Below are 12616 nucleotides of genomic sequence, written 5' to 3'. Positions count from 1 at the left end.
ATAGTTGAATCATGTATATGTATGTCCTGTGTTAACAGATTTAGTGATTTCTTCTCTTTTCTTGGAACTCTTTAATATTCCCATCAGAGTCCTGTGGATTTCCATTTTTACCCCTTTACGTGCACACTCCGACCCTTCTCAGTCTGTATTGCAGTCATCATCCTTCCAGCCATGAAAGATTTGACAGACTCTATTCTCTTCAAAGCTCATTAAAGCTGCTCCTTGAATGGCCAGAAGACAGCTCTGTGGCACAAGGTGGGGCAGTTCTTCTTGAGGGCACTCTCTGCTGATTTGGGAAATGAGAGGAGGATTGGAAGCAGCCCAGATGTTCCTCATGAGCAGGGAGTACTACCAGCAAGGCCAGTTTTGTGCATCTGTGGTAAATTCATATAGTGTCTGATCCTACTTCCTTTGAATCCCACTTTAAAGATGGGGCATTGAGGCACAAAGGGAGTAAATTCATTGCCCGAGGACACACAGGAAGTCTGTGGCAGAGCTGAGAACAGAGTCCCAGTCTAGTGCCTTAGCCACAAAACCATCCTTCTTTGAAAACTACTTTGAAATTGATGGATGTGCAATATAATGATCATGACTAGATATGAGAGGAAACCCCAGCACATCATCACCCAATTAAAGACCCCTCTGGGGAATGGTGCACAAATAGATCCACAAAGTTGGACAAGGTATAAACTCCTTAAGCCTTAGACCCATCTGTTTACTTACATATTTGAATACCTATATACTGTAATTTCCATAACCTCATTTTGAAATTGCATATCACCTGAAATACTGTCCTGTTTAATCTAGTGAAAATTGCATGGTTAGCAAACTGAACATAATCTGTTTCCAGCTGTATAGGTTTCATTGCTATCCGAACTCTCAACAAAGAAAAATGAGAGCTAAAAGCTTCACCAATCAAAACCAAGCAAAATAATAATATTGCAAATGTACGTATTCTTCTGCCTGTATTTATGCTTAGGTTACTGTATAGTCAATCTAAAGGAAGGCAATTTCTCTTTTAGGGTAGCTCCACCTTTACCAGATGTGTCAATTGCTTTGTTCTTTTTAAAAGATTTAGTTAGGCTTGATCCAAGTGTTTTCTCAATGCATTTGCTTCTAGCAGAATTGTTGAATAAGAACTAATAACTGCTAATGAACATGCAATATAGATTAAATGAAAAGGTGTGTGCCTTGCAGCATTGGCCTTAGGCAGACATTTGTACTGCACTACCATGTATTTTGTATGTGCTACACATTTTGCAGAAAAGCTGTTAGAAATCTTGTATTGTTTTTAAAAATGACTTTGGTATGGTATTTTATTTCTCCCCACCTATAAAGCCAAGTGTCTTAGTTACCATGAATCCACTGTATAGGCCTCAGAGAGAGAAAAAAATATATAATTAGAACCCCTTAACAATTACCTAAGAGAGTTTTTCAATGTTATAATTCTGTGATTTTTTTCAGGTCTAATATTTCGTAACCTCCCATCCAAGTGATGTGTTTCCTCTTTGGAAAGTATTTCCAAAAGTATTAAAAGGTTGACTTGTTGTTTCACTCCTAACCTTGATTTCTGTATTAAGATTCTTTTCGTTACTGTAGAAATATGTCTGCTGAGGGGTCAAAAATGAGGTTTGCATGCATCACTACCTTTTTGAGGTTGTGGATGGAGGGAAACTTTTGCATTAGTAATTTGTTTTTTTCAATGCAGAACATTTGAGACCCGTAGTACTGTGTACCTTTTCTTTTCTTTTCTTTTCTTTTCTTTTCTTTTCTTTTCTTTTCTTTTCTTTTCTTTTCAAAAAAGAGAATTCTTTTAACTGCTGTTGAAAAATGTACCTGAAAAAGAAAATATTCAGAAACGAGCATTTTTATCTCAAGTTTCCATGGGGCCTGATTAAGGAAGGGTAAGGGATGGGACGGACATCGTGTACAGTTTTTCTTGCCCTATTTAATTTTTTATACAAAGAACATGTATATTAAGCTATAAAGCTTATTTTCTTTAAGGTAACACAGTAACCGGTATAGAAGGACCACACACACACACATATACACACATACATATATATATATATATATATAGTTTTGTGTGTGTTTAGTTCATTACAAAAAATAGTTATGCCAAAAGTCCCTCTGCAAAGCTCTAGCTCTGATATTATTTTGGGATGGACACTGATTTCCAGTCTCCTGTATTTGATTCCCAAGTCACTGGCAATATAGGTAAGCATTACAGCATGTGTGTGTTATCCATGGACTCACTCTTCTTCCCGGTGGTAGGAGAGGCTTTTTTTTTTTTTGGTCTAAATCCCTTTCTAGAAGTTAAAGTTACATACAGCACAGTAAACAGTTCTGATAGAAAGTAAAATATTTGTTTTGAGATTTCTAAGGCATACTTTTAGTTCATGCAGGTTGGTCTTAGGTTTGAGCTTGTGCATTAAACCTTCCTTAGTGTAGTTTAATATTTTCATTGTAGCTACTACATAAGGTGGCTGTTCATAGTATTTAATAGTGCAGAGTGCTCATGACTGTCTAGTTTTAATACTGCAAAGGTATTTCATGTTATGCTAGTCCAAAAGAAAAGGGGTACGAAAAATAGAACATTTGCTCCATACTGATTAAGACAATATGTCTTTTGTCTGGAAGTCTGTGGTAGAATTACATCTGCTAATGGTTTTTATTAACTGACTCTTTTTTCCTCTAAATTTTAAGTGATGACCTTTCACTTCTCGGGGATGAAATTGCTGCAGAGGCAGCACATTCAGCCCTTTTAGGAGTTATCCTGAAATCCTCCAAAGAAAATCTCATCTTCTTTTCTCTGGAAGGTTTGATGGTTAGTTGGTAGCCATGACAAAGGGCATGATGGGGGTAAGAAGAGGGACTTCGGGGATGAGAACCATTCAAGGGAAAATTAATTGTCATTTCATAAAGATATTTGTGTAAAAGCAGGACAACATTAGTTACATAAAACTGCCAAACACAGAGGTATTTCCTCATTTTTCTACCTGAGGAAATGATCATAGGTACCAAATGTCTTAATAAGAAAGGCTTGTCTTTGCAAACTAGATGACTATTTGTCTTTTATAAAGCTCCACTAGTGTGCTTGGTGCTGTACAGACAGAAGACAATGGTGGACTGAATTCTCTTTTCATGTGAACTGATTTTATACTGGCCTAATTTCTTCAATAGAATTATACCTGATTTACACAGAAATGAGAAAAGAATTGGAGCCAGGGTCTCAGCTCCAAGAGTTTACAATCAAGATCTGTCAAGGGTGTATTTCACCTTCTATTATTGTTGGTTTGTATTTATAAAGCATCCTAAGTGTGTATGGTTGTGAGAACAGTCAGGTTCTAGGACCCTGCATAAAGATGCAGAGCTATTTTTGCTGATGCACCTAAACCAGGTAGTTCCTGTAATCTCCAATCCAGCAATAAAAGAAAGGTGTGAGCCTTCCACTGCTTCAAAATAAAGTGAGGGAAGGTACAGAAAGAAACCTCAGGAACAGGCAAATGCAGGAGAAAACAGGCAAGCGCAAGAGAGGTTTCTTATGTTGTTTACGGTTAATAATGAAGGCCAATACCAGGAATGGGGTGATTTTGTACCCCATTCAGCACATGTGCTGATGAGGGCCTTCCGCCTACCCCCAATGGCACTTTACTAGGGTTGCCAACCCTCCAGGATTGAACTGGAATCTCCAGGAATTTAAGATTAATCTGTAATTAAAGATTTTGTCATGTGAGGAAACCTCCAGGAATACATCCAACCAAAATGTATTTGGGTTTGTTTAGTTTGGAAAAGAGAAGACTGAGAGGGGACATAATAGCAGTTTTCAGGTATCTAAAAGGGTGTCACAAGGAGGAGGGAGAAAACTTGTTCACCTTAGCCTCTAAGGATAGAACAAGAAGCAATGGGCTTAAACTGCAGCAAGGGAGGTCTAGGTTGGACATTAGGAAAAAGTTCCTAACTTGTCAGGGAGGTTGTGGAATCTCCATCTCTGGAGATATTTAAGAGGAGGTTAGATAAATGTCTATCAGGATGGTCTAGACAGTATTTGGTCCTGCCATGTGGGCAGGGAACTGGACTCGATGACCTCTCAAGGTCCCTTCGAGTCCTAGAATCTATGAATCTATAAAATTGGCAACCCTACACTTTACACATGTGTAAATTCAGTCACTGCTCCAAAATGTGTTGTCAAGCTCTTATAATCAAACTCTTTTCCACATAAAAGAGATCTAGACATATTTTACGTGGAAATATCTACCTGAATTCTTGAACCCTGTTTGTGGTTAATGTTACCCTGAATGCACAAGGAATTTTTAAGCATGTAATTCCCCCATGTGTAAACAGGAGATAAGAGCCATCTGTGTCCTTAAAAGATTCCACCAGTGAGTAGTTTTGCTGTATTCCATTCAATGCTGCAGAGAAAATCTGGTGGAAGTCTCTCATTACATTTTTCCCCCCCACGTCCACATAAAAATGTAAATAAAAATGGCTTTAAATAATTTTTGAACAGCTGCTTTTGTTGTTGGGTTAAATAATTTGTAGCAATTATGTTTAAAGACTTTGTTCCCACTTCAAAAGAATGCACAATAATATACAGGAACAGAAAAAAGAACGCGCTAGCACATCTGCCACTTTGTGAGAGTCACTGGGGCTCTGATCCTTCAAACATTTACACATGTGTTTAAGTTTAAACACATTAGTACATTAGTAGTCTCATTGGCTTCAATGGGACTACTCGTGAGTAATAGTTAATTGAAGTAGCAGTTAAAAAACAAATGTGTCAGTTTAAATAAAACTCCCAAAATTCATGTTGACAGTATAACCTCAACTCTCACTGCTCTCTTCCTTTTGGAGGGAAGTGGAAGGAGGGGGCAACAGATGGAAGAAATCCCAGAAAATCAGCTGCCATTTTTCTTTTTTTCTAGTACCTAATCTTTCCATCACTTGAAATTTTTTTTTTTATATAAAACTACTAATAAAAGTTGTACAGTTGAAGACAAAAACTTCAAAAATAAGAGTGCAGTTTAAGCTCCTATAATTGTTAAGGCCAATCTTGGTTTCAAATTTTACCCCAAAATCCAGTAAGCTGTGCGTGCTATACCATGTAGGCTGATTTGAATTTGAGTTCTCATTTTCTTGGTCCAGCAGGAGCTTGGGTGCTGTGTGAGGTAGCCTCCTAGCATTGAAGGGTAATGGGGATCAAGGATGTATTTACACTCCTAAAAGTATTTAAATTATATCTATCATATTCTGTATGAATAAAATATGCCCTATCAGTGGGACACATTTTGTTTAATGCCTACTTTGGAATCAGTAGACTATAGTAAGCCTTCTAGTAAAAGTTCAAAAATTGCATCCGTATGTTTATATGGATAGACATTTGTGTAATGGAAAACTGCAGTGTATGTGTGTGTTTGTGCACATACACTTCATTTCAATAATCCACTTCATAAACCTCATGGTCTTTCCCCCCCTCTCCTTGCTATCTCTTTGTGAGCAGTTTGTCAATGTGCACTGTCATCTCCACATTTAACTCTTGTTAAACACATTTTAAAAGCAAATATTCTAAAGCTGCTTTCAAATGTATATTGGATAAAAAAGTTTTTTTTTTTATTGAACCATCCCAGATTGAAATGGACAGTATTGTACGGTCAAAACAAATTCCCATGGGATCTGAGGCTCTGATGTATGAAAAGATTAGGGTTCAAGAGAATCTGGCTTTCCATCTTTGAATGTCATGAGAGAGGGCTGAGAGGGTTCTCTGAAGCTCATTGCCCCTCACTGGTCCAACATACCAAGAGTTTGCCGACCTTTCTAATACTCTGCAAGGCCTGTCTATTCCCACAGAGGTTGTTCTGAAGGGATTTATGGTCCTTTTATGTGGGGGAAAGTTAGGCATTGTGCCACTTAGTAAAACTTTTTGTTTTCAAAATATTGTGCTTGAGTAAGAATGTTTTGATTTAATGTATTATTACAAATTGAAATAGATAAAAGTAAATATAGAAAAGAGGAGAATGAATGAGGACACCAGTAATGAAGATAAGGGGGGACAGACTGCAGAATAGATGAGTATACCAATGTGGAAGAGGAGGAGCCTGGTGGCATGATACCCACAACTCCATGTGCCTCTCTGGAAGGAGGGGGAGAGAGTATTCCATTAAGTCAAATTTGCTGTTCTTAGTGGGGTAGAATTTTATGGGGAATTCGTTTTATTGTTCTCAGTGTAAGGAACTGTGGCCTTGTGAGCAATACTAATGAAGTTCTATTCTCTGTTCTGCAAGAGGTTTCCTGTATGACCTTGGGGAAGTCATTTAATTTCTCCTGGGCTCTGTTTTCCCATCTGTAAAATAGGGATAATTATACTTCTCTTCCCCAGAGAAGTGTTGTGAGAGTAATTTAATTAATGTTTGTGAAGTGCTTGGATACCACAGTAATGAGCACCATGGAAAAGACAGTGCATTTTTAAAAAACACACTTGTATAGAAAAGCTTTATGGATTCACCTACTCATTAATAAGTGTAAATAATAAAACAATTTGTCTTTTAATTGTTGGAATAATAAGAATATTAACATGCTTGCCTGGGCCACATCTGCCAGAGATAAAGGTGAGGATAAAATGTTTTTATTTTCTGTCTGTTCTAAAACACAGCCCTTTCTTCTGAGAAAACAAGTAAAATAGCTTCTGTTGACCCTCCTGGTGTGCTCAGCCAATCACAGACAAAGAAAAATGCCCGGTGACCTTTCCCAGCAAATACATATATTGCCCCCCGTCACCGTAATATCTTGATTTTTTTCCATTTGAAATCACCCTGTTCTTGCTGTGCAGTTTACATATGCTAAACATTTTGTACTAATTTAAATAACTATAAATATATGCTCAAAAGGTCATTGGTAGATTTGTCATGGATCCACAGGATTGATGCGACACCCCCAGCTTCGGAACAGTATCTGGAGAAACCCCTTTGATGTGCCAGACCCTAAGGGGACTCTCTCTTCCTTTAGTGTAGGCCATGTGACCTCACCACCTCTGTGAGACTGAATCTCTGGGCTTCAGCACTCCTGCTTCACTCTGTGAGTGCTGTTCAGCAAGGCCAACTGAGATACTCTCCTGGTTAGAGACTTGTACACTTTTGGAGGTAAATGCACCTCACCAAGCATTTACAGTAACACTTAACCAGCGTTTTCCAAATGGTAGGGTTTATTAGCCAACTGGGACACAGCACTGAAGGCTTTAGGTTTTCATAGAGTAAAGAGGGTTAAAGAACAGTCCATTCTGGTCAGTCCAGAGCAATCCACCAAGCCAAGCTGTGGTGAACTCCGTTTCCAGGCTCTCTGCTTCTCTCTTTCTCTCTGACTTCTTCCTTCCTTAGTCGGGCTCCCAGGTGAGAGAGCTCTCAAGCTTCTTCCAGAGCCAATGTATCCCTGATCTCATACTTTCCAGTCCTTTGTTCTTGAGTTGGGAGTCTCTGCTCAGCTTCTCTACTGAGAGTGTCAGTCTGAGTCATTGGAGCGTCTCTCTGGACGCCTGGTTGATCTGGGTTGGTTTTAGCCAATTCCTTAATGACTCTATTCATTCCACCTTGACAGAGAGGGCCAGCAGTTGATGCTCTAGAGGTTTTGGTGTATACATCTTTTAGTTGGTAACATTTGGAATCCTTCTCATATTATACTCTTACTTATTTTGGACCCAAAAAGGCAACTTTTTATTAATTAAGCATTACTTTAGTTGTGAGTGGATGCCTTCACTGTTTGGATATAGGATTGGCCTTTGTTAGTGTTGTCTGTAATTAAGAGTGATTGTTATTTATTAGTGGTTGAGTGCTGACAGGTTGCTCAGCTCTGTACAGAATAAGTTGCTTAATTTGTGCAACAATTTCATGTTTGTGTTCTGTGAATATTTGGTTTGACGATGTGTCCTTATTGGATGTCTTGCAGGTACGGGAGAAAGTGGCAAAAGCACATTCATCAAACAGATGAGAATCATCCATGGATCAGGATACTCTGACGAAGACAAAAGGGGTTTCACAAAACTCGTGTATCAGAATATATTTACAGCAATGCAAGCTATGATCAGAGCTATGGATACACTCAAAATCCCATACAAGTATGAACACAATAAGGTGAGATTTCTGTTTAAATATGCAGCTGAATGCTTTCCACTTTTATATACTAGGGTATGTTTGGAAAGGCTTTTAAACTCATACAGTTGCTTCCTGGTATTTAAGTTATGCTGTACTTAACGTTTTAGATGAAAACATCTTGCAGACCGCAGATTGTATGGAAGGTTGATGTGTAGGACCACATCCTGACTCCTGGCTCTCTTCCCTTTGCACTGCTCTGGCTGCACAAACGGGCCAGAGAGCATCCACCTGATATAGGGAGCGTTTTTGGGCTGACTGGGGGCATTGTCAGGATCAGGGTGGAGTTTGATTGTCATGCTCTGAGATTGTTGGAACCATCTTCCCTCCTATTTCCCCACCCTTGGTTCTATGCAGAGCATGGCTCAGCCAGACCTGGAGATCTGCCCCATAATATTTAAAATACTGATAAAATAGGGTTTTATCTATAAGTAGGGCTAAATTGTTAAACAAGCTAAACTTGTTTGCATTTAAGAACGAGGAGTACTTGTGGCACCTTAGAAACTAACAAATTTATTTGAGCATAATCTTTCATGGGCTAAAGCCCACTTCATCAGATGCCTGCAGTGGAAAATACAGTAGGAAAATATATATACACAGAACATGAAAAAATGGGGGTTGCCATACCAACTCTTAATGAGATCAATTGATTAAGGTGGGCTATTAGCAGCAGGGCGGGGGGAGAGGAGAGGGAACTATTGTAGTGATAATCAGGATGGACCACTTGAAACTTGTTTGCATATGTTACTTGAAAATGTTGTTTCAATGTTATATATCTTGGAAACTCAAACTAATATCAAAATGGGTGTGAGTGCATGTATATGTGATTGCTATTAAGTCATGCTTATTGACGCAAACTGACAAGCAAACAAATTAAATTGAGGCTGATGACATCACTGGAACGCACAACATTTGTGCTTTATATGAAAAGGGAAAATCTATGTAAGCATTTGTCAGGTTTTATATAGCTAAACCTGAGTTCTTTATGACCCTTTTTGTATTTACTTTTTAAAAGAAAAAGATATTTTAAAAATTTTAAACACTTCAATGAAAGGTAGTAAAACTTCCCGTATTCATCAGAACATAGGGGAGGTTTCATGCCTAGTGGTTAAAGAACAGGACTGGAACATAGAAGCTAGGGGTCAAATACATATATGCAGCTCCTGCTGACTTCCCCTGGAAGTTGCATAACCTGTATTTGAGAATTTGCCTCCTGGATTCTAATCCTGGTTTTGCTACTGGCTCACTATTTAACATTGAGCAAGTCTCTTAAGTAGAGAAGAGGTTTGTTTTCCAATAAGGAGAATAAAATTGGGATAACATTTGTTTACCTTTGCACAGATTTTTAAAGTATTTGAATGAAAAAGTATTATTTTTAAGGCATAAAATTGCTTATTCCTGTATTTTTCTTTTTAAAAAAACAAACTCCTGAATTTTATCTAATAGGATCTCTTTGTAGCTGCTGGGAATGTTGAAAAACCTTAGTGTTTTGCTGCTACAGCAAAGAATCAAGAGATTATTTGTTATATCCATAATCTCCCAGGGGTTTTGTTATCAAACTCTCTCACCTTTCAGTGAGAGTTTCTTTCTTGCAATGCTGGCTAGATACGGTCCTAATGATTCAATTATTTTTTCTCTGAAGTGTATGCTCTCCTCACTCTGACTCTTGTGAAGTCAGTTACTCTGTTTATTTAATCGTGCGGTACAAAAGTGAGATTAACTCTTACCAGTCACTCAGATATTCTTTTTCTGTAGTATTTGTTGTTTAAGTATCCAAAACGTCAAAGAGCAAGGAAATCCACAGACCTAAACCTCTATTAACCAGAAACAACAGGATTTAGTAAAGTAGTGTTAAGGTGGACACCCACTGTGTTGAAGTATATGAGGTTTAATTATTAAGGGTGAACTGCAGATACAGCATCCAAAATATCATCGACTTCAGCAATAGGAGGTATTGAGCCTGTTGTGGCTTGCTAGTGTAGACAAGACCAAACTGTTTTTAATCCGAATTTGGAAACTCTGTTATAGTAAATCATAATCTCTACCTAAACTAGTTGTTTTCTTGTATGAGTTCTAGTTGGCTGAATATGTTATGTCAGGTGAGTTTCATGAAAAGCACATCAGAGCCTGTGTGTTGTTCATGATTATTGTACTTATCCTTATGTAAAATCTAGGTACTTTTAAGGGCTAGATTCTAATCCCCTTACTCTCCTGGAATAGCCACAAGTGGTTCCATTGACTTTGATGGGGCTATGTGTGAAGTAAGGCACTACCCAGCGTGAATAAGAATATATGGATCTGATCCTAAATTTGTAGGGACAATGCACAATTTCCTTAAGGACTCTTTGCATATAAAAATATAAGTGAAATTACAGTTGTTTCAAAATCATGCCTAACTATTGAGGGACACGATCTACCAAATTTACATTTTGCAGAAAAGGTCACTTTAAAACAATGAACTCAGATCAGACTCCACTTTAAGTCTGCTGAAAACAAACTCGTTACCCTTGCATCCTAAAAAACACAGGAAGGGCACTTCCTATTAACTTGAATATCATATCAGGAAATCCTATCTCTAGAGAATTTCTTGAAGTTTGAGTAACAGCCTATTTTTAGCTCACCACTTGTTTTGCCCCCTCTGTTTTGAAAACTGCACAGCTTCCAATTCACAGTAACACTGATTGTGCTTAAAGATACGAGAATAGAATGGCCCTTGTTCATTAAATGCTACAGACTGTGGGTTTGATCTAGAAGGCATAGCAGGGGTATTTTCAGTCTCAAGGGTTTCTCCATCCTTTGTTCAGGAGGCTCAAAATCTAGGGATGTTTTGGACTTCTGACTGCTCCTGCAATATCAGGTGATGCTGGGTGGGGGGGAAGCTGGCTTTTCCTTCCCACCCCTGCAGTGTCCACCTAAATAGGCAATTGGGACCTTGTTATGATAATCTAGGCCCCTGTGACTTCTAGACTGGATAACTGTAATATGTTCTATGTCGGCCACTTGGAAGAGGCAGCTGATGTAGAACATGACTGCCTACCTATTAAGCAGTGCTAGCCACAGAATACATATTAGGTCATTTCTTCAGGAACTGCATAGACTTAACTGGTTCAATTAAAGAAGGTGATTCTGATCTTGGCTGTCTGTAAGTCAGGAAGTCAGCTGAGAGCCTCAAGCTAGGTATCTAGAATGAAATGTCTTAGAGCTTGTGTAGGAGATTCTTTCATGCCAGGCTTTGACACCAGAATTCTTTCCCCCTGCTAGTCTGACAGAATTTGAGTTCTTTTGAGGTATAGGGTATTGGGTGCGGCTTGTTTCTTCACTCAGGATATTGCGTGACATGGGGAGTGGTGATTTACGGGTTGGCATTTAGTTTGTTTTTGTAGAAGGCTTATTGTTTTTCCTTTATATCTTGATACTAAAAGTTGAAGTAATTGTGGAGGTTTTTAAAGTTTATAACAAGTCAAGATGCATGTACAATCAAGCTCTTTTTATAAATTAAAAATAAGCCTGAGTTTCACATGCAAAAATGCATAGGCAATTACCAGGATTACATACAGAAATAAGGTTTTTCATCCATACATGTCTCATCAGGAATCTAAATGGCAACATGTGCCTGAAAATCCAGTGTGAGCTACAACAGTAATCATTGCATATGCAGCTAGAAATGTTCAAGTTCACTCACATTTTTTACATTCAGAATGTAGGCCTGTCTGTCAGAAATTTGGCCATGTGTGTCTAGGCTCCTGTCAATAGTGCTGTCAGCTACAAAGTTCAGCATAGCATTATTAGCCATTATTCTCACCTCTAACTTCTTCTCAGAATCTTAGTAGTGGATTAGAAGCCATTGCTTCAGAGACACTAGTCCTGAGCCTTCCCTCCTGTTGTGTATTTCCTACATGTAACCAGTGGTAGAGGGACAGGGGTGGGAGTGAGCATATCAATATGGATTTTTTATTTTTCTCTCCCACCATTATGGAAGCACTTGCTTGGGAAACTACTAAACAAAAGGCTCAAGTCACTATTCTGGAGGTATACAGTTCCCAAAAGACAATTTTCTATTTCTATTTCTCCCTAACAGACAGGCACAAGAGAGGCAATAGACTAGTTCTGGATTGCTGGCTGGTGTGCACAGACTCTCATTCACAGGTAACAAGTCCATGTGAACCTAACTTGCCAAATTGCTATAATGAAGTGTCCGGCAAGAAACTGTTGATTCAAAGAGGCTGAAAAGACAAAAGTGAGAGCAGGCCTTGCCAGCAAAGCAAGGAGTTTGTACTTGTTCCTAATTTCTGCTGTAGGTTTCAAATATCTCTGTGTTCATTTAGCCAAGGTCATGACCTGAGACTCTATTACAAAAGGCAACCTGTATATTTACTTAGGGTTACCATATTTAAAAAATAAAAAAAGAGGACACTCCACAGGGCCCTGGCCCCACCCCTTTCCCCACCCCCACCCCTTCCCCAAAGTCCCCTTCCTCC

General features: G+C 38.6%; 1 protein-coding gene across 1 annotated transcript in view; it reads left to right on the top strand.

Moving 5' to 3' along the window:
- LOC117878933 (guanine nucleotide-binding protein G(q) subunit alpha-like) overlaps positions 1–12282 on the top strand; it is a 64589-nt gene extending 52307 nt beyond the window's left edge. Inside the window, exons 2-3 of the mRNA XM_034773678.1 lie at positions 7936–8120; positions 12217–12282. Coding sequence (XP_034629569.1) covers positions 7936–8120; positions 12217–12243 — 212 coding nt within the window. The 3' untranslated portion in view covers positions 12244–12282. The remainder of the gene's footprint in view (positions 1–7935; positions 8121–12216) is intronic.
- The last annotated feature ends 334 nt before the right edge of the window (positions 12283–12616 follow it).

This window comes from Trachemys scripta, chromosome 6 (assembly GCF_013100865.1).
Source record: "Trachemys scripta elegans isolate TJP31775 chromosome 6, CAS_Tse_1.0, whole genome shotgun sequence".
NCBI lineage: Eukaryota > Metazoa > Chordata > Testudines > Emydidae > Trachemys > Trachemys scripta.
The sequence above is the reverse complement of the archived record's forward strand: the minus strand, read 5'-3'. Positions and strand labels throughout refer to the sequence as shown.